General features: G+C 37.7%; 2 protein-coding genes across 2 annotated transcripts; one reads left to right on the top strand and one right to left on the bottom strand.

Annotated features, from left to right (window-relative positions):
* Nucleotides 1-2,061: 2,061 nt before the first annotated feature.
* Nucleotides 2,062-2,715, bottom strand: LOC142172133 (uncharacterized). Its single transcript, XM_075235910.1, has one exon. The coding sequence runs from the start codon at nt 2,713-2,715 to the stop codon at nt 2,062-2,064; it is 654 nt and encodes a 217-aa protein (XP_075092011.1).
* A 1,153-nt stretch (nt 2,716-3,868) lies between these two features.
* Nucleotides 3,869-22,044, top strand: LOC107799986 (uncharacterized). The gene is made up of 14 exons (XM_016623128.2): nt 3,869-4,354; nt 5,820-6,888; nt 9,108-9,326; nt 15,032-15,258; nt 15,973-16,047; nt 16,298-16,369; nt 16,447-16,545; nt 16,677-16,745; nt 16,821-16,935; nt 17,685-17,753; nt 19,899-20,241; nt 20,327-20,368; nt 20,539-20,656; nt 20,853-22,044. Exons 1-14 carry the CDS (start codon nt 4,235-4,237, stop codon nt 21,750-21,752), a joined length of 3,537 nt encoding a protein of 1,178 aa, XP_016478614.2. The 5' UTR covers nt 3,869-4,234; the 3' UTR covers nt 21,753-22,044.
* Nucleotides 22,045-22,607: the final 563 nt, after the last annotated feature.

Raw genomic sequence — 22,607 nt, 5'->3', positions numbered from 1 at the left:
TATAAACCCCCTTCCTCCTCCAAAACTCCACAAAATAGTAATAAAACACGCAGCCCAACAGCAACACAAAACAGTCCACAAAACAGTCCGCTACAAGTGAATAACTCGAACTCACGGCTTCCGATCACCATCCCGTGAGTTCTTACAAGTATAGAACGACTTACCATGAATTTACAGAAGAAAAAATGGATGAAAGAGAGCAGTAAACTCACCTTATTTGTTGGATAACTCAGCTCCTATCTTGGTTCTTCAAACTCTAAGTTTTACCTCCAATTGGAACTTGAAAGGGAGAGAAAATCAATTAGGGTTTGTGGGAAATTTTTGGGAGGATTCTTTGCAGAGCTTATGTCTGGTTATTATGCTCTATTTTAAGTCTAATATATGAAGAAAATAGGCCCTTAAAAGGCCTCTTTGGACGACCCGAAATGGCCCATTTTTGGGCTTTCATTTAAGCAAGTAGGTGACACACCTACTTGTCACCTAGCAGCTTGCGCAGTATCGCAAAATGCACATATCTCTCTACTCCGATGTCGTATTGACAAATGGTTTAATGCGTTGGAAAATAGACTCATAGATCTTTAATTTGATGGGTGGAACACACCATAACTCTAAGTATATTGGGAGAAAATTGCAGTTACATTTGACCCAAAGTTTCAGTAAAACTTATGAATGTAACTTGTGATGACTTTCATCGACTTTTGTTCCACAACTCGCTTGACTTAAAAACATAACACACGGATGTAATACGACTAATATAAATCATAACATAATCTCTTTATCATGTTAATCACCCTAGTCTCACCCCAAAGGTACATGTTATAACATTCCCAACTTGTCGACTTTCGATGAAACATTGTTTTATTCAATTGCTTTAGCTTCTGAACTATCCAACCCTCTTTGTACTTGTTGTTCATGATCTTCAATATTTGTAACCTCAGAGGTAACATGATTAACTTACTTTATATACTTTTAAATATTATCTCATTTTTTTGTCCTACATTAGTTTGCTTACGACGCATTTTTACATACGAAAATATAGGGTGTAACATAAAGTCACTTACCAATAAATTTGGAAAAAAAGGTCTCTTGGAGTGTGGTATAATCCGGAGGAAAATGCGAGAAGTTTTTCAAGCACATACTTCTTTTCGCTTTTATTGTGGTAATATAAATGTATTCAACCTTTTCTTCATTAGTGGTCTCAATATGATAGCCATTTTGGCGAATATCTTTGAAACTCAACAAGTTTCTTTGAGACCTACTACAATATAATGCATCATTAACAGCCAATATAGTTCCTCCTGATAGTAATACAGTCGCTCTTCCAGAGCCCTCAATTAATTTTGTACTACTAGATATTGTTATGATATTGGCTTCTTTCATAATTAAATAAGAAAAATATCTCTTATCGTTTAATATGGTGTGCGTCGTAGCACTATCTAGAAGACATATTTTTTCTTTATTATTCATACGGCCAACTGGAGACTGTGAAGTTTTCATATTCTTCAAGAATAAGAAAAAAAATACATCATAAATAATATTGAAAAATTTAAGAACAAAAGAAACTACATTTATGAAATTAAATACTGACAACATAAAAAGTTTTTTTCAAAATATGAACTTCATAAAAAGATATACATTTATTCTTATAATTTTTTTCCAATAATAAGTCTTCAGTTATGATGCTCAAAGAAGTCTCCAGCTTCTAAGTGAGTAATATGTGCAAGACCTTCAAAAATATCATCTTTATAGGCAAGATTTGCTTCAACTTTATCATGATTATTCATAGGGCCCGCCTCAACATCATTTTGAAAAGTCAAGTGAATCTCAACTTTATTTTGTTTCCCTTTTATAGATGCCTGATAAAGTTTGATAAAATGTTCAGGTGTACGACAAATTCGTGCCCAATAATTTTTCATACCATATCGGTGGCAAACATTACCTTTGCCTTTTGAAGGATTATTCTGAGAACCCTTATTGTTCTCTTGTTTATAACGACCACCACCATGGCGATTATTATTTCGCCCTTTGTCACGCCCACGTATATTTATACGACCACGATAATTATTTTGCTTTTTCAGACTTTGGATCTATCGTTCCCAGATTCGCTTCTGGAAATGGAGATGATCTAGTGGGGGGGGATTCAGTGGGGCGGACTTCATGATTTTTCATTAAAAGGGCATTATGTTGTTCAGCCAACAAAAGGCATGAAATTAACTCAGAATATTTCTTAAAGCTCGTTTCACGGTATTGCTGCTTTAACACCATGTTTGAGGCATGAAAAGTAGAAAAAGTCTTTTCCAGCATGTCCTCATCATTCATAGGTTCCCCACATAATTTTAGTTGGGAAATTATTTTATATACAGCAGAATTATATTCACTTATGGTCTTATAATCTTGTAGCCGTAAGTGCATCCACTCACGACGAGTTCTTGGCAATACCGTGGCCTTTAGGCGGTCATATCGTTCCTTCAAACTAGTCCATAATTGAAATGGATCTTTCAAGGTTAAATATTCACTTTTTAACCCTTCATCGAGATGATTGCGAAGGAAAATCATGACTTTCGCCTTATCCTGACTTGATACTTCATTTCCTTCTTTAATAGTGTCACCAAGACCTTTAGCGTCAAGGTGAATTTTAACATCAAGTACCCATAGTAAATAGTTATTCCTAGAGATGTCAAGTGCCATAAATTCAAGCTTTGACAAATTCGACATAGTGAAAACTATCATAAAAATAAGTGAATTAGAATGACAAGAATTATTATCAATTCAGTACAGTACATAATCGTGTATTAATATTCTATATGTAAAATTATCAAACAAATAATTACGTACAGTGCGATGATAAATTAGTATTTAATATTACCCATAAAACTTTAGACATGTAAGTATATTTTCATAGAATAAATAAGTCGAATTAATATGTACTAGTATAATTCTACTCTACTTAGAATGCGTTTCAATAAGCTAAGTAGGCATAAAACTAGATGATATCAATTCCGACAAGTTTCAACATTCAATACGATTCATCTAATAGTTAAGTCGTTAATCTTAAATTCATTAATTAGTTTGTACACTTAGGTGATAAATTTATTGAAGACACATTTAAACCTTTTGTAAATTTTGCAAGAATTCCTTCTAAATGCATATTCTGTTAGAATATTTGGATGTGGGCTTAGTTAGTCTAATTATTGTAATTCAATTTTAATACTTATTTATTTATGTGTAGGATTAAACTTCTTCGTAGTTTATATAATGAAATAACAATTTAACCGAAACTTATTATTTTCATACAAATGCAATTATTATAATCATATTCAATACAAGTTATGCATATGATAATTAAATTGTAGGTTAAAGAAGATTCTAATAGGAACGTTATAAACATAGGAATGTATACCTGAATCGAAAAAGAAACTGACTACCTCTTTTAGGAAGAAGATAAAATTCGAATGAAGTAGATAGCCTCAGTTGGTTAGAACCTCGTGCTGATAACGTGTTAAGAAATGAGAGCACAATAGAACAATATACTAATGAAGACAAAATATATATGAGAGAGAATGATTTTGTTATTTATTTTCTTGGTGTGTTATTATAGGGTCAAAAATTCCCTATTTATAAAGATACAAATACATTCAAATGTTATAAGTTAATGTACTTCTTAATTGAGTACATGAATACAAATTATGTACAAATGCATTCCTCTCACTCACATGCATTCATCTCATTTATAACATTAATTTATAAATTTCACCCATCAATTGTTATTTATAAAACGCATTCCACAATTGCAAAGTGATAGTAATTAGTAATTATGAACATATAATCAATTGTTATTTATAAACCGCATTCCACAATTGCAACTTATAATGGCATTACGGAAGAGAGATTACCACGGTAAAGGCTACTTTTTGTCGGGAAAAAAAAATGCTACTATGTGCTTTGTGCTGTACGAAGCACAAAACCCATCAAAACTTGTGACATCACCTTTCTCGAATTGTCACTACCAAATCATCCTCAATCCTCCGCCTGTCGATCCCACCACTGCCCACTACCTCCCCCCCTCCTCCCGCACTTCCGGGCGGCGAATCACGTTGGATCTTCTTAAATCTCTCAAATTCTCTGCCCTAATTCACTATCACAATTCCAAATGATTCCGTAACGAGTCGCTTACTCACAGATCTAATTCAAATTTGTTAAAACCAATTGAATTAATTTGGATCAAAGTCCGAATATGGATCAGTTCGAGGCTTATTTTCGAAGAGCAGATTTGGATCAGGATGGCCGGATCAGTGGCGCTGAGGCTGTTGCCTTTTTTCAAGCCTCCAATTTGCCCAAACCGCTCCTTGCTCAGGTTCCCCCCATTTCTCTACTCCCCTCTTCTTTTGTATATCCACTACTTCTAGGGACAAGAAAGGAAATTGATCCTAGTTTTTGATGGATTACTAATTTATCACAATTCTGCTAGCTGGTCCTATGATATGAGTCGTTTTTCTGTGATTTGAATTGTTGTAAGTCCAGTTGCTATTATTACTTGTTAAACCATGTTTGCTTCGAATCCGGCTACAACATTCAGTGGGAGCATAATTAATCGACATGCAAGCTAGCTGGTTTAGGCACAAGTGTTAATTTAAAGAAAAAAGATTGTTAATCCAAATCTGCTTTAGTTTTTAAAATTCCTTGTTAAGTATTGATTGGGTTAGGAATTTAACTATATGGCTAAGAAGGAAAATTCGGAGTGTTTGTCACAGTCGATATCAGCTTGAGGCTGTTTTTCTGCTGCTTTTCCAATTTACAAGTGAAGGATTAACATCTATTAGCTTCAATTTACCCTTATCTCTTTGCACACCATTTCTTCCTCCGACACAGTAGTTCTAGAAACTGCATACTTAGTTTCTACCTTCATTCATGGCGATGTTCTTTATCAAAGCACAACATTTCACTTACGTGATGAGACATGTTCTTCACATGCCTAATCTGCCTACATATGGATCTTGTCATGCATCACTTGTCATTGCAATGACATGCCTTTCTACCTCTTCTTCTGTCACTTCATTTATTGTCTATGATTACCTGTTCGATGTGCTAGCTGCTGTGGAGTGGTCTCGAAGCATTTCGGTCAGTTGAGCTTGCAAACTCGTTGCAATGCAGCAGAAAAGGGGTGGAAAGACATGGTTCGGTTCAGCAAAAAAAAGAGAGGAGAAACTTGCAATTGTTGCATTAGATGAGTATTTAGCAACTCAACATAAACAACCTTAAAATGAGTAGCAGATATGAGATGCCTGAAAAGTTTATTTAACGAGTATTAGTGAAATGGCTATGCGGATTATAATTTTAGAAACCTCCACCTTATGTCTTGTAATACAACAAGGTGAATAACTGTCTGGTAACTTAGAAAAGAAGATAGTCTGTTGTAGAGTTGAAATTTAAAACTATAATTACCACTAAAATGTGTTAGAGCCACTTGAGAATGTAAAAGAAGTTGCAGCTTTATCAAAAATATGTAAAGAACTTGCAGATAGCTTTGTGGTTCAGGCTGTGAGAGTGGTAAGGCCCAGACATTACTGTTGTTGATATTTGATTAAGTAGTGCAACAACAATTATGATGCTTGCCAGAAGACAGCTCTAAAAACAGATTTCAAGATAATCGAGATATGGAAGAAGCTTTTAGTTCGTAAATAGTCCGTCTGCAACTCCTGTTGGATGTCTGGATCTATCAATTAACTTGTGTCTTCTCACTTGTTCTTGTAAAATGTCTGGATCTATCAATTTCCTAGTGTTTCTCAGTACAGTTCACATTCTCTTTCGCTTTTATGCAGATATGGACATATGTTGATCAAAGTCATACTGGTTTTCTTAGCCGCCAAGAATTTTTCAACTATCTTAAACTTGTTACAGTGGCGCAAAAACGAGAGTTGACCCCTGAAATAGTGAAAGCTGCACTATTTACCCCAGCTTCAGCTAAAATTCCTCCCCCCCAGATAAACCTTGCAGCTATACCAGGTCCTCGTCCAGCGAATAATGTTGGTTCTGCAGTCCCTCCAGTCAGTGGTGCTCCAGTGCCTCCAGTTAGTGGCGCTGCTCCATTAACAGCACCAAGTTTTGGCATTAGGGGTCAACAGGGCTTACCAGCTCAGCAAAGCCAGTACGTGAGGCCTCCTCGACCACCCATTCCGAGCTCCACTTTTCAGTCTCAACCAGGTGTTTCTGGTCAAGGAATGCCAGGTGCAGGTACCATGGCAGGTTTTAGTCCTGCCAATTCCTCTGGTTGGCTTGCTGGTAATGGTGGTTCCCAAGCAGCTGTTACTTCCCAAGCTCCTAATGTAGGTATCAGTTCTAGAAGTCAAGATGGATTTGATCATGCTTCTCCACAGCAGAACCAACAAAAGACCACTTATTCGGCACTACCAGGTTCATCTAAAGCTGTTCCAGTCTCAGGAAATGGATTTGCATCTGACTCGCCTTTTGGAGATGCCTTTTCAGTAGCATCAATTCAACCAAAACAAAACTCTGCACCAAGTATATCTTCTGCTAGCAGCTTACCAGTCTCACCATCCATCGTCACTGCATCTGCAGGGCTCCAACATCCAGTAAAGGCCCACTCAGTTGATTCACGAGTTGCACTTCCACAGCAACCAGTAAACCAGCATCAGCAAGCTCAGTTGACCGGGAGACCAAACCAACAGGTCTTAGTGCCAAGCTCTGCTGCAAATCCTAATGCAGCCGGAAATTCTCTGTCTGGTCAGTCTCAGCTTCCTTGGCCAAGAATGACTCGGTCTGATTATCAGAAGTACAGCAAAGTATTTATGGCTGTGGACACAGACAGGGATGGAAAAATTACTGGCCAGGAGGCAAGGAACCTGTTTCTAAGTTGGAAGTTGCCTCGAGGTGTGATTTGTTTAATGCAATACTGCCTTGATCTAGTTATGAAATACCATGTTCCTTCTGGTTGTTTTCATTCTGAGATAGATCATAGATATTATATTTGGCATGTCAAATATCTATCGCTCATTTCGTAACCATCAACTGAATGTGTTATATATTCTTTAGTCATTAAGTGACTTGGGACATCAAATAATTGTTACTGTTCTTGCAGTTAGAAGCCTTAGATTTTGATGATTAGGACTCTGGGACATGGAATGACTCTGCGGTAGCTTGTAAATTTCAGAAAGTTCCTCTATGAGTTCTGTTCTGTTTGTTTCTTCTTTTTGGAAAGCGCAAGCCCTTAAAGCCCCCTTAATCTTCTAGAACATGCTATTTTCCCTTCCACTCTGGCAGCTGTGTTATTCCACCATTCCATAGCTTCATGTTTAGTCTCTTCGTACAGCTCTAAAAGTTGAGGTTGAAGTAGGAGGCAGTTGGGTAGCCTTGGAGCTCTTGGTTTATTAACTAGAAATAGACATTGTCTATGTAAGTGTTGCTTGATACCCTTATTTTACTTAAATTTTAATTAGCTAGACACTTGAGAGCTCAGTGGGTATGTTAGGTTCCAATTAAAAACTGTGCAAATGTCAAATGAAGCAGCTTCCAGTTATGACTTAATAAGTAAATGATTGATATCATCTACTTTGGTGTACATTTACAGGCTTTTATAAAATTGGTTACTTCTTTTGAACTCTAATCCTTATTTTGAAGAGCTTAAACCATATAAATTATCTAGTTAATCATGATTTCTCCCTGTGAAATTGGGTATTTGAAGTACTTCTAATTGATACACCATATTAATCAAATAGTGCAACTTGATTAGGTATCACTAAATCTAGACAGTAATCACCCAATTTAGAAGCCAATACGTTTTTATGGCTATGAGACAGAAAGTAGTTCACTTTTTTAATTATGATATGATTGTTACTTCACTCGGCAAGTTCTTGCATTTAAAGGGTTGCAAAAAAATATTTTGCCAATATTAGTTAGTTTTAGGAGTTTTCTTTTGCTTTATTGATTTTCAACATCAATAGTTAGCTGCATACTGCTCCTACCGTCCAATTTTATGTTGTGTTGTACTTTGGCTTATTAGTCTACTTGTAGAGATAAACCAGAATAATGTTGTACTTTGTCTATGAAGTGGGTTGTGTACATACTCCATCTTAGTTGTGTAAGATTGAACCATTCAAATATTTGAGCTGCTGATACTTGTCAGTTGTTGACTTATATATTTTCTTTTCTTGGGATAGAAGAAAACAATGTTGTGCTTTGTCAACGAAGTAGATTGTGTTGGAGTGTTAAAAATTTAAGTTGTTGGTTGGTCGTGTATACACTCCATCAGCATTTTCTAAAGTTGAACTGTTGAACAATTTAAGTTGCTGATACTTTAGAATTGTTGACTTGTATATAATTTTTTCTAGAGATAGACAAAAACAGTGTTGTGCTTTGTGAACGAAGTGGGCTGTGTCGGAGCATTGAAAATTTCGAGTTGTTGATGATTATCAGTGGTTTATATTACAGACAACTTGATGTAACACTCAATACTGAACTCGCAAAAGTAAAAGACGTTGGGATTTTCTTTTATCATAGGATGATTAGGGGGCTTGATGTAACACTCAATGTCGGAGCATGTTCTTTTAAAAACAAAGTTATGAAATTCTTGGTAAGGTAGTATTGCAGCAGACTAGTTGAGTAAGAAGATGGATTTCATCACCGAGCATACTTCTTGCCGGCCCTAATATTTTCTTGCTTATAAGGGCTTTGCCTCTTTGATTCTTAGGCTTCTGGAAACTTTAGTTTTTATTCAAACATCTAGTAGCTTTGCTAAAATTTGGAATATGTGGGGACACTTTACTTCTTAATAGTTCTGGTAGAACGCATCGGGACTCTTTACCTCTTAATAGTTCTGGTAGAATGCATCGTGTTATGTTTCGTCGGGGTTATGCACTTCATACATTCATCAGGCAACAATTTTCTTACAGGCGTTTTATTTGCCATGAAGTCATGTGAGCTTTGGTCATTCGTCCTTTAAGACATTGTTGGTGCAGTGTATTATGACCTGTGGGTCTGTGGCCTTGCATCTTTCTTGCTCATGAGATCTCATGTAGAATTTTCTTTCTGTCGCCAAGCTGTTGGTCTTTTGGTCCTTTGAGACAATAATATGGTATGCTTTTGTTTGTCAGAGGTGCTGAAACAGGTGTGGGATTTATCTGATCAAGACAATGACAGCATGCTGTCTTTAAGGGAATTCTGCATTGCTCTCTACCTGATGGAGAGACACAGGGAAGGTCGACCTCTTCCTTCAGTCCTTCCGACCAATCTTATTTTTGACGAGTCATTATTGCCTGCTTCTGGTCAGCCTACCCCATCACATGGTGCTGTTGCTTGGAGACACACACCAGGTAAATTTATTTCCTCCCATTTATAATATTTACTAGTCTCTCTGAACGTGCAACGCACGTTTATCTTATATCATTATTGTAAAATTTGTATTGCAGAATACTGAATTTTTCTCATATGCATACTTTACAATTTTTTCTTAGTTATAATTTGGACACACATTATTTGCAATTCAATTTTTATTTTATAATTTTATCTATTATTTTATAAGGGTGAGGAAGAGGGTGTCTATTTCCGAGAACCAGTTTGGGTTTATGCCGGGGCGTTCGACTACAGAAGCCATCCACCTTGTTTGGAGATTGATGAAGCAGTATAGGGAGAGAAAGAATGACTTGCATATGGTGTTCATCGACTTAGAAAAGGCGTACGATAAAGTTCCGATGGAGGTTTTGTGAAGATGTTTGGAGGCTAGAGGTGTACCTGTTGCCTATGTTAGGCTGATTAAGGACATGTATGATGGAGTAAAGACCCGAGTAAGGACGATGGGTTGGGACTCAGACCATTTTCCTGTTATGATGGGGTTGCATCAGGGTTCGGCACTCGGTCCTCTTTTGTTTGATCTAGTGATGGACGTACTGACGTGCCACATCCAAGGGGAGGTGCCGTGATGCATGCTATTTGCAGATGATATTGTATTGATTGACGAGACGCGAGACGGTGTGAACACGCAATTAGAGGTATGGAGGCAGACCCTGGAATCTAAAGGTTTTAAGTTAAGCAGGACCAAGACAGAATAATTGGAGTGTAAGTTCACTGGCGAGACTCAAGGGGGGAAAGGGAGGTGAGGCTGGACTCGCAGGTCATCCCTAGGAGAGGGAGTTTTAAGTACCTTGGGTCTATCATTTAGGGGGATGGGGAGATTGATGAAGATGTCACACATCATATTGGGGCGAGATGGATGAAATGGAGACTTGCTTCCGGTGTTTTATGTAACAAGAAGGTGCCACCGAAACTTAAGGGTAAGTTTTACATAGTGGTGGTCAGACTAACGTTGTTGTATGGGGCTGAGTGTTGGCCAGTCAAGATCGCTCATGTCCAGAAGATAAAGGTAGCAGAGATGAGGATGTTGAGATGGATGTGCGGGCGCACCAGGTTAGATAGGATCAGAAATGAGTTTATTCGCGGCAAGGTGTGTGTGGCTCCTATTGAGGACAAGATGCGGGAAGCGCGGCTTAGGTGGTTTGGTCATGTGAGGAGGAGGAACACAGACGCCCCGGTGAGGAGGTGTGAGAGGTTGACATTGGAGGGCCTACGGAGAGATAGAGGTAGGCCAAAGAAAAGGTGGGGAGAGGTGATTAAGCAAGACATGGCGCAATTTCAGCTGACCGAGTATATGACCCTTGATAGGAAGGTATGGAGGTCGAGGATTAGAGTAGTAGAGTAGGTAGTCTAGAGTGTTCATAACAATAGTATTGGCATACAGTCTCGCTTTTTGTGGGCAGTAGGTTTTTATGACTAACCGTTGTTTTCTTTCATTGTGGATTACCTTATTACCTTGTTATTTTTATTCTGCTTTTATATGGTTTTTTGGTACTGTCCCTTCTCGTCTATATTTTCATCAATGTGGTGCTTATGTTTTCCTGAGCCGAGGGACTATTGGAAACAACTTCTCTATCCTCACAAGGTAGGGGTAAGGTCTGCGTACACACTACCCTCCCCAGACCCCACGGTGTGGGATAAGACTGGGTATGTTGTTGTTGTTGTTGTTGTAATTTTATCTATTATTTCAAATCAATTTTAAATAAAAAAAATTTGAACCTAAAAGTTTTGTTTGAGTATCTCAAAGGAAGTAATGTTTCACTCACAAAAGTTCTAACATCTTCTCTAAGTGAAATTCTTGTCAAACACAATTTCAACTTCAAATTTAACTCAAAATACTAATTTTTCTAACGTCAACCAAATATTGTCCAAATAGAATCATTTAAAATGAATAAGTTATCAATATATGCAGTTAACAATCGTAAAATGAATTTCTTTTTTGTTGGTTAACATTATAGTATGAAGTTTTCAGTGTCATACAATAACCAATAAATAAATAAATCAGAACTCATAAAATTATGCATAAAAATTGTCAAGAAATGAATCACAATTCAAAGAAAGACTAAAGTTTTTTCCTGAAACGACATAAATATTGTCATTTCAAAATCAAAACTACCACATTCTCCCTCAAATTGGAACAAATACTTTTCTAACTCTTCAATAGACCTAGTTAGTGTCAAGTCGATAAATGTATCTTACCTCAAGAAAGCAAATATAGATCGAATGGTTCTTCCTTGAGCTGTAATGCCTCTTTCTAACCAAAATAGTAGTGACTCAGTGGCAGAATATTATCAGTATGTTTCTATTAAACGACATCTACGTTTTTACCACAGCTTGCATAAATATTGTCGCTAAATATGTCGTAGAAAATTTAAAAAATAATCTAAAATAGTAAAATTTTGCAAGAGAATTTCAATGAAAAATATGGCAAGAATGTAGATGATGCTTTTCAAGAAAACTATCTTGAGGATAGTAATTTTCCACTCTATGGAAATGGTTTATTGAAAAATCGATACCCAGGATACAAAGCCTACTAAAGAAATTAAAGTTGCACTCTTTAATTTTTTTCTATCACAAAAACCCAACCAAAAAAAAAAAAGAATTTTAGAATCGGAATATAAGATTTCAGAAACTCAATCAATGAAAGATGCTTATGAATGCCGAAGTTTTTGCGGAGTTGATAAAGCCATCAACAAAGTCTGGAGGATGATCCCAGCTACTATTTTTGGTGTTTATGGAATGAAAGGAACCACAAGATGTTTTGATGGAATTTCAACTCCAACACACACTTTGAAGGCTATCTGATTAACCAACCTATACAGCTGGTGTACTCTTCCCCCTGTATTTTGTTAGCTCCTTAAACTTAGCTTAGCAACCATTGTACTGGAGCTAACAGCCTAACATTATCTAATCTGCATCTACTTGATGCCTTTCAATGATATCTCTCTTGCTTCATAAAAAAAATGATTTCAGAAAGAAAAATGAAAATATTCTTCAACATTAGTAGAAGGAAAATTACACAGAATGTGTTTAAGTAGAAATACTATTGCCTAATGTTGAAACCAATAAGCCGTTACACTTGAATTACATTCAAATCAGTAAGAAGTACTATTACCTACTGTTGAAATTAGTTTACGTTGGATAAGTTTGCCCAAGGAGTAATGAAATCATTCGGATTCTTTTCTCATAGTATATTTTATTTACTTCAAATGGGAGCCTTTAAATAAATAAGGCTTTGGTTTTTAAAAGTTATTTTGGTAATCTGAAGGAACACAACCCTTCAAATCAAGGCATTAAACTTTTTATAGTAGTTCTTTTGTAACGGCCAAATAATTTGTTTAAAATTAGTTACTAATGAAAGAACACAACTATTTAGAAAAGACACGATATGCATTAATATTTTCTTGGTATTTATTTAATTATTATTATTAAATATAAATATATATTATTAAGGGCATTTTAGTAATTCAACTTTTTAGTTTTGGGCTTCCCACTTTTAATATAGTATAAGATAGATTATGCAGGACTCATGACCAGTTGTGCACATATATGTGTGGGTAACATATTTATTAGCAAATAGAACAGCCGATTCTTTGATTTGAATTATATTTAAGTATATAATATTCCACATGCAGTATATACATGCATCTAATGGGGTCTTGAGTAACTCCATCCATAACCTTAGGTTTTGGACCGCATACTTAGACTCTTTCACATGATATCATAGTCAAACCTTTGGTAAACCCATTCTCATACTCGTTAGTCGCATTAAAGTCCTTATAAAAAGTCTGCATTCAAGTCATAGTGTGAAGCCCAAAAATCAAGTCACAATTACCGAGGGTGCTGAGTTGTGTATAATATCCCACATCTTATATATGGGCATCCGAAGTGGTTTATAGAGGTCTTGTGCCAATCAGCCATAACTTTAAGGTTTTGAGTTGGATGCTTCTCTGCATAAGCATTATAAGCATTTCATCTAATGATAACTTTGTATATGGAATGTGTCCAATTCATGATTTACAAAAACTCGAATTACAAAATACGAGTAGCTATATTTTGGTCAGTAATAGTATTATTTGGTTGTGGAGAAACTATTTTGAGGCTATCATTTACTCGAGAGCATGTCAAAAAATATCTCCTGTGTAGTGGTAGTTATGTTGGAATGAGAGGAGAGATTAAGAGCTGTCATTTTTTTTCTTCACATATCTGGGAGTTCATTGTATGGCCAGTTACAGTCTGTTGTCATCTTTGCCGCTTTCAGTAATATATTAGCCACCAGTGTGTACTTATGTGGAAGTTCTGGTCCTCGTGATCAGAATCTGGGTTTCTATAACGTTCGTATTGAACTACATGATTAGGTTGGCTAGTTGAAGCAATATTTTGATTTTATATTCATATCGAGCATCTCTTAGCTAGTTAATTAACCATTTTAGCTCCAACCTCTCTTTCTCGGGTCCCTTATCAATAAGCTTCTTTCTGGAGTCTTAAATGGACCACATAATCCAAAATGATGTAGTTATGTTACTTATAATCATTATGGATTAAAACATATAAAAACATCCATACTACAGTTGGTTATATCATAATTTTGGTTTAAATTTGTCTGGGCAATACTCCCTTGTAAACTTCCTCTATCAAAATTAAGTTAATCCTTGTTCCTTTTTGGTCTTTCTTGAAAAGTAAGTGCTTTTACTCCTATTGTTTGGAACCTCATATGGCATCTTTTCAGCTAACTACGCTGTTGTTTTACATTCCAGATTGTTTTTGTAGATTCAATTACACCTTATTCAAAGATTTTACGTTTTAGCTCTTTGTAGGTTAAAATGGTTCTATCTCGTTTAAAGTCAGGAGAATCATCAAGAATATTATGTGTAGAATATTCTGAATGACTATAATATATCACAAAATATTCTTAATAATTAGTACTCCCTTCGTCCCAATTTATGTGTCATTGACTTGGCATGATATTTAAGAAAAGAAGAAACTTGTGGTTTGAAATGAGCCACACACATTTGTATGGCTATAAATCATCTCACTAAGGGTAAAATGAGAAATTTAAATTTAACTTTTTTCTAAATAAAGGTGACATTCTATTTGGGACATACTAGAAAAGAAAATGTCCCACATTGGCGGAGGGAGTATATGCTATTCTTGAAAAGTTAACAGAATCATTAAGAATATCATTTAGTATATTTTTAAATGATTGTTTCATAATACCAAGAATCTCAACTTTTTATATTTTTGTAATAAGAAGAGTGTTGTCCCTATATTTCTTCTCCCTTTTGGCACAATTAATTGGGACTAAGGTTGTATATTCCATTGAACAAGTACAAATATTAAAGAACTTCTAATTTCTGGTATATTTCATTGTCTTTTCTACTGATTGATGTACAAACGTCTGTCTATGTGTGTGTACATATACATTTATGTAGTTGCTGTTGCTGTACTGTAGCACATAATACAAACAAACCATAAAGCTAGCTATGCTGAGAATATAGTTTGACCTGAAGCAGAAAGTTTTGGCTTTATCACATCTTTTTGAAGAGAATGCAGCAAATGGTAGAAAGAGAAATTATAGTTTGAATTTTGAACTGAAGCAGAAAGTTTTGGCTTTCCCTCCTGTTTCTTACCTTTTCAGTTAGTCTCATGATTCCTTTTTTTTTTCCAGCTTCCCAGCAAACACAGGGGCCAAGGGGTGCAGGACAGGTGGCTTCTGGTGCTCCAGGGAAGCCTCCACGCCCAGTTCCCATTCCCCAGCCCAATGAAGTTGTGCAGCCTAGTCAACAGAAGCCTAAAGTTCCTGCACTGGAGAAGCATCTTGTCGACCAACTTAGCCAAGAGGAACAGGATGCATTGAACTCTAAGTTCCAGGAAGCAACTGATGCAGAAAAGAAGGTGAAATTAAATTGTTCTTTCAGCTGCTATTTTCTGTCCTGACTCTTTATCAGTTCTTCCATTACTTTCGTCATTTTCCACGATTATCCAAATTTAAGTTTCATGAATTGGGTCTTTAACTAAACCATGAGAAAAGGAATGGTAACTTGACAATGGTCTTGAACAGTATGTATCTACTAGTGAAGTGTGTGAATACGACCAAAGTTGCAAGACTTGCAACAGAATGCAGTTCTCACTGCAGGAAACTTAATATGATTTCCTGGTCTGTTCTGTGTTCTTTTATTTCTACACCAGATCTGATACTCTGGAAGACAAATGGATACTTTTCTTTATGAACCAATTGACAAATGGTTTGTATGATGTGTTAAACAACAATGCTACCATTTTTGCTTCAGAATGTGAATTATATGCACGGTCTGGATAGTGTTTTGTCTGGCCTGTCATAATTTCCGTGGTTGATGGTCATCAAAGTTATAGCACTAACTTTTTGTTATTTCCCAGTGTTTAGACCAAAGCATATTTGGCAGTTACTGAATTTCCTTAATTGTAATTTGATGCTATGGAGAATCAAATGCCGATCTGCATGTTTGCATTTAACTTAATTCTAGTGAAGCCTCTTCTTTTGTCAGTTGATGCTTGCTTACTTCCAAGTGCTTGTAACTGCCAAAAATTATTAATTCAGTTTTTCTTTACCTCTATGCTATAATGTTGCAGGTCATGGAATTGGAAAAGGAAATTTTGGACGCAAAAGAAAAGATTCAGTTTTACCATGCAAAGATGCAAGAACTAGTGAGTGTCTATTCTTTATGCACCTCAAGTTCAATCAATTATATTTAGAGATCTATATATCTATGTGTCTTTCGTAATGCTTTAAGCTGAGGGTTAAATCTTACAAAGTCCTTCACTCTCCTTTTGGTCTGTTTTCTTTGAAGCAGTGAATGTTGAGTATTTGAGTGGTGGCGTGTCTTGTAAGAGCGGTATATGATTTTGAATTACGATACTAAAATGGTCTGCCTTCCGCTTTTGTTTCTTTTACCAGATTCTATACAAAAGCCGATGTGATAATAGACTAAATGAGATCACTCAAAGAACTTCTGCTGACAAAAGAGAGGTAAAAACTTATCTGAATATAGGAAACCACATATCTCCAATTATATGTTGTTTAACTTAAAATGGAGAATTTGATAGGTTGAGTTATTGGCTAAAAAGTATGAAGAGAAATACAAGCAGACAGGAGATGTTGCTTCTAAATTGACAATTGAAGAGGCAACTTTTCGGGATATTCAGGTATTTGTGGATTTTTTCGTCAAATGTATTGGTGTAAAGTTAACTTTCCTCTTCTCTTATTCTTTTTGTAAATCGTGTGAAATTGGCTGAGCTTGCAATTAAACGTTGTTATGTTGCTGAACCTTTTATAGGAGAAAAAAATGGAGCTATACAAGGAAATTGTTAAAATGGATCAAGATGGCAAGACTGATGGTATCCAGGTTGATATATTGTTTCACTAATGGATTTGATAGAGATATTAGAACTTTTCTGAATCAGAAGTTTTTCTTTTATAGGATCGTGCTAGCCATATCCAGACGAACCTTGAGGAGCTAGTAAAAGCACTGAATGAACGATGCAAAACTTATGGTTTACGAGCTAAACCAACTACACTGCTTGAGCTTCCATTTGGTAATTGTACAAGTCTTTGTGTATTTTGTTTAATGATATAAGTTTTCATTGGGTTGTCAGTAAAATCTAATAAAGAAGATTGCTTCGAAATATAACTCCAATCCCTTGTTATCTTTTTGCGCTGAGTTGTGACTGACTAAGTTATTGTTCGTGAGAGGAATTTTGATAATAAAGAACTGTTTCCTGGAAGAAATTGTGGATCTAGCGGAGATCGTTTTGTTCTTAAAAGTGCCATTTGAGTTTCACTTTTCTTGGCTAATAATATAATGAGCTGGACCGGGGGGCGAAAAGTATTTGCCATGAGGCACTTTAGCTGGTAATTCTCCTTTAACAGAAATTTAAACGTCACTAGTCAATCTCAAGCTGAAGCCTTCATTTTTTCAGCCAATTTGAGTGTGCTAGTTATTGGGACATTAGAAATAACTTGTTGCCGACCGTTTATGATTGGCTCTTTCGGCCAGTAATTCTCTAAAGAAACCTCCAGTTTAAGATACAAGGTCTTCCCTCTTTATACTTATGTCATGTCCATTTAGTTCATGATATGATGCTGATTTTTTCTTCGAGGATCCATGTGTGTTCTCAGTTGGTCAGTGATTTGTAGTGTCAAGTAGGTGGTGCGTGATGTATGACTGGCCATTGTCATAAGTGTCAAATTTTGTGTTACCTAAGCTCAAGGTGTTTCTGGTTTATAATTTTCATTGGTGTGGTTTCTTTCAAATGCTTTCTCATATTAATTCTATTTTCTGAAGGTTGGCAACCGGGCATCCAAGAGGGTGCAGCAGATTGGGATGAAGAGTGGGATAAGTTTGAAGATGAAGGTATGTTTTCGGAATTCAGCTTTATTTCTTCTTTGGGCCGCTTTTGGACGTGAGGGCTGTATACTACAACAACAACAACATACCCAGTATTATCCCACGGTCGAGTCTGGTCGGGTCTGGGGAGGGTAGTGTGTACGTAGACCTTACCCCTACATTGTGAGGATAGAGAGGTTGTTTCCAATAAACCCTCGGCTCAAGATATTATAAGTACCACATTAATGAAAATATAGGCAAAAAGGGACAGTATCAAAAAATCATATAAAAGTAGAATAAAACAACAAGACAGTAAAGTGATCAACAATGAAAGAAAACAACGGTTAGTCATAAAACTCCTACTACCAACAGAAAACGAAACTGCGTGCCAATACTAATGTTATGAACACTCTACACTACCTACTCTACTACCCTCATTCTCGACCTCCAACCTTCCTATCAAGGGTCATGTCCTCGGTCAGCTGAAGTTGCGCCATGTCTTGCCTAATCACCTCTCCCACCTCTTCTTTGGCCTACCTCTACCTATCTGTAGGCCCTCCAATGTCAACCTCTCACACCTCCTCACCGGGGCGCCTGTGCTCCTCCTCCTCACATGACCAAACCACCTAAGTCGCGCTTCCCGCATCTTGTCCTCAATAGGGGCCACACCCACCTTGTCGCGAATAACCTCATTTCTAATCCTATCTAACATGAGCTATCTTGACTGGCCAACACTCAGCCCCATACAACATCGTCGGTCTGACCACCACTCTGTAGAACTGACCTTTAAGTTTTGGTGGCACCTTATTGTCACACAAAACACCGGAAGCGAGTTTCTATTTCATCCATCCCGCCCCAATACGACGTGCGACATCTTCATCAATCTCCCCATCCCCTGAATAATAGACCCGGGGTACTTAAAACTCCCTCTCCTAGGGATGACCTGCTAGTCCAGCCTCACACCCCTTCCCCAGCCACACGCAGTCCTCACTCGAGTCTTTACTCCATCATACATGTCCTTAATCAACCTAACGTAGGGAACGGGTACACCTCTAGCCTCCAAACATCTCCACAAAATCTCCCTCGGAACTTTATCGTAAGCCTTTTCTAAGTCGATGAACACCATATGCAAGTCCTTCTTTCTCTCCCTATACTGCTCCATCAATCTCCTAACAAGGTGGATGGCTTCTATAGTCGAACGCCCCGGCATAAACCCAAATTGGTTCTCGGAAATAGTCACACTACTTCTCCCTCTTAGCTCTACCACTCTCTCCCAGACTTTCATAGTATGGCTAAGCAACTTGATACCCCGATAATTATTGCAATTTTGGATATCACCCTTGTTCTTGTATACGGGAACCATCGTGCTCCACCTCCACTTTTCGGGCATCTTCTTCGTTCTAAAAATGACATTAAATAACCTAGTGAGCCACTCCAAGCCCGCCTTGCCCACACTCTTCCAAAACTCCACCGGGATTTCATCCGACCCGGTCGCTTTGCCCCTGCTCATCTTACGCATAGTACCCTCAACTTCATCAACTCTAATCCGCCTACAATACCCAAAGTCACGACTCCCGGAGAGTTCCAAATCACCTAGTACAATGCTCCTGTCCCCCTCCTCGTTCAAGAGACTATGGAAGTAGGTCTGCCATCTCCGATGGATAAGCCCCTCATCCAACAAAACTCTACTTTCTTCGTACTTGATACACTTCACTTGGTCCAAGTCACGCGCCTTCCTTTCTCGCGCCTTGGCTAACCTGAACAACCTCTTATCCCCACCTCGGCCCTCGAGTTCCTTATACAGACGACTAAAAGTTGCACTCTTGGCCGCCGTAACTGCTAGCTTAGCCTCTTTCTTAGCCAACTTATAATGCTCCCTATTCGCCCTTTTCTCCTCGTCTACACTTTCCACTAGCTTCAGATACGCTGCTTTCTTGGTATCCACTTTTCCTTGCACCTCTCCATTCCACCACCAATCTCCCTTGTGACCACCAGAGTAACCCTTTGAGACCCCTAATACCTTTCTCGCGGCTTCCGTAATGCACTGCGCAGTCATGGTCCACATAGCGCTTGCGTCCCTACTACTCCTCCAAGCCCCCATAGTCACCAGCTTGGGCTGTATAAATTTATTAAATTCTTCTCACTTTATTTTTGGATCTTTGTCTTTTCCAGGATTCACCTTTGTGAAAGAGCTCACGCTTGACGTGAAAAACGTCATTGCCCCTCCTAAACCAAAGTCTTCATTGGTTCGTGAGAAAGCATCTCCTTTAGATGAGGATGCTGGAAAATCATCTGCTGATGCTGGCACTGATGCGAAGATAGATAAGGTGCCAAACCATGGACAAGCTAGAGAAGTTAGTGACACAGAATCTGCGCATGGACATCAACAAACAGCAAGAAGTCCAACTGATAGTCCGTCAAGAAGTAATGCAGTTGAGAGCCCGTCCAAAGAATTCCACGAGTCTATGTATGGGAAGGATGTCAATTTTGATGGTTCACCCCATGCTGGCCCAAGGTAATGTGGTCCTCTGCTTTTGGCGATTTGGTCTATTATGCTCTCATGTTCTCCAAGTAAAGAGTTCTAAGAATTTTCTGTACAGGAAGGACATTGGTTTTGATGGTTCACCCCATGCTGCCCAAAGGTAATGTGGTGGTTTTCTTCTTCTTTTGGGTGATTCAGTATACCATGTTCCTCTGTTTTCCAATGATGACAACTGTCTAGAATACTCAATTGTGAGGGGTTCCACCTTCTACTAACTATTGTACAGTTTCCTAGAAATCTGAATTTCTTCGTTTAAATTTATGAGTACAGTGAACGCTGGGGTACTGAATCTGTGTTCTCGGACAAAGGTTTTGATGAATCTGGCTGGGGTACGTTTGATACCAACTTTGACACTGATGCCGCATGGGACCTCAATTCTGTTGCAAAGGTAAATGGATGCGTTTTGCATTTTCTTTTTAACTTTTGCAACTGCCAGGTTAGATCAAGACTTTTGCATGTTGTAGCACTTCACTGTCTAGGCAACCTTTTACTCGTTTGCAGAATTACCATTTCGAAGAATACCTTTGACATTATTTTAAAGCTGAAACTCCACATCATATTGCTTAACTTTTTTGTTTATGCAGGACACAGATCGTGACAATCATAAGGAAGCTTCTCTTTTTGGAGCTGATGACTGGGGTCTAAGCCCTATTAAAACGGGGTCCAAACAGTCTATCGACACGCTCCCGAAGCACAGTCCATTCCTTGATTCTGTTCCTAGCACCCCAAGTTACAATGCTGGGTTAGACAACACTTTCCCGAAGCAAAGCCCGTTCTTTGATTCTGTTCCTAGCACCCCAAGTTACAATGCTGGGTTCAGTTATTCAGACAACACGTTCCCAAAGCAAAGCCCTTTCTTTGATTCTGTTCCAAGCACCCCAAATTACAACTCCGGATTCTCTCAGACTGATATGTTCTCGAGGCAAAGTCCCTTCTTTGATTCTGTTCCTAGCACACCAGCTTATAATTCAGGCGGCTCCCCAAATGCAGATAATATGTTCCAGAAAAAGAGTCCATTTGCCTTTGGGGACTCAGTTCCGAGCACACCTATGTACAGTTCTACAAACTCACCTCGAAGATCTAGTGAAGGATTTGAAGAACACTCCAACAGATTCTCCAGATTTGATTCCTTCAACATGCAGGATAGTGGCCCCTTTGGCACTCGTGACTCTCTTTCAAGATTTGATTCAATGCGCAGCACCAGAGACTCTGACTACGATCAAGGTTCATTCCAGCAGCGGGACTCGTTTGCTAGGTTCGATTCATTTCGCAGCACCGCAGACTCTGACTATAATTTTGGGCAATTTCCTCCCCGCGCGTCACTAACTAGGTTTGATTCCATCAGTAGCACCAGGGACACAGATCATGGTCATGGCTTCCCATCTTTTGATGATGCAGATCCATTTGGGTCAAATGATCCATTTAAGACATCAGTGGAGAGTCAGGCATCAAGGAGAGATTCTGATAGTTGGAAAGCGTTTTAATGGGGTAATGGAGTACTAGTACGAAGTCATTTTATATTCTATTTCATTTTATCTTTGGCCAGTTTGTTGTTTGTAGGTATTGTGGCTAGATAAAAATTGTGTGCGGCATGAGTTAGCATCGCGATAAGCTGTATTTCCTTGTATTATGTTATTAGCTTGATTTTTTATTTTTTTCCTTGTGAATTTTGACCTAGTCTACCACATTATTTTATCAGACTTCATGGTGGACAGAACTTTTGCGGATTCACCCATATTGAATGTATAAAACGTGCATAACGAACATTTTTTGTTAGTTGGTTTTGGAGAGTTCGTTTGGTTGAGAGTGGATTTGTTACCCAGGAGCTGAGTAATTTTTTTTTTTTGTGGGTATTTCCAAGTTCGTGGGATAATACTGGTTATGTTGTTGTTCCAAGTTCGTATTCATTCTTTGGCTTTCTAAACCGTGCACTTTGTGCTCAGTTGTGCTGCATTGCTGAAGTAAATGGAATTATGGTTGTGTAGACTGGTAGTAAAAGAATGAAGTGAATCTATTTTATTTTGTTGGTTTGGTTTTTTGTGTGTGTGTGTGTGGGGGGGGGGGGGGGGGGGGGGGGGGGGTAAATTTCCAACGTAGAATATTGCATTATACACCTGGCCAATTTAATATGTTAACATTGCATATTAAATGTGACTTCTTGATTGTGATTGAGAAAGTTTATACATATAGTATAAGTTTACTTTCTAACTTTTGGGGAAGATAAAGTTTATGCATATATAAGTTAGGATATGTAATTTGCTTTTCGCTGTCTAGTGTTTTCGTGCCTCTTTTATTTATTTGTTCATTTTCTGTACAAGTAAACACCCTCAGATTTCCTT

This window comes from Nicotiana tabacum, chromosome 17 (assembly GCF_000715075.1).
Source record: "Nicotiana tabacum cultivar K326 chromosome 17, ASM71507v2, whole genome shotgun sequence".
In the NCBI taxonomy this organism is placed as follows: Eukaryota; Viridiplantae; Streptophyta; class Magnoliopsida; order Solanales; family Solanaceae; genus Nicotiana; species Nicotiana tabacum.
Note: the sequence above shows the minus strand (reverse complement) of the source record. Positions and strands in the feature narration are given on the sequence as shown.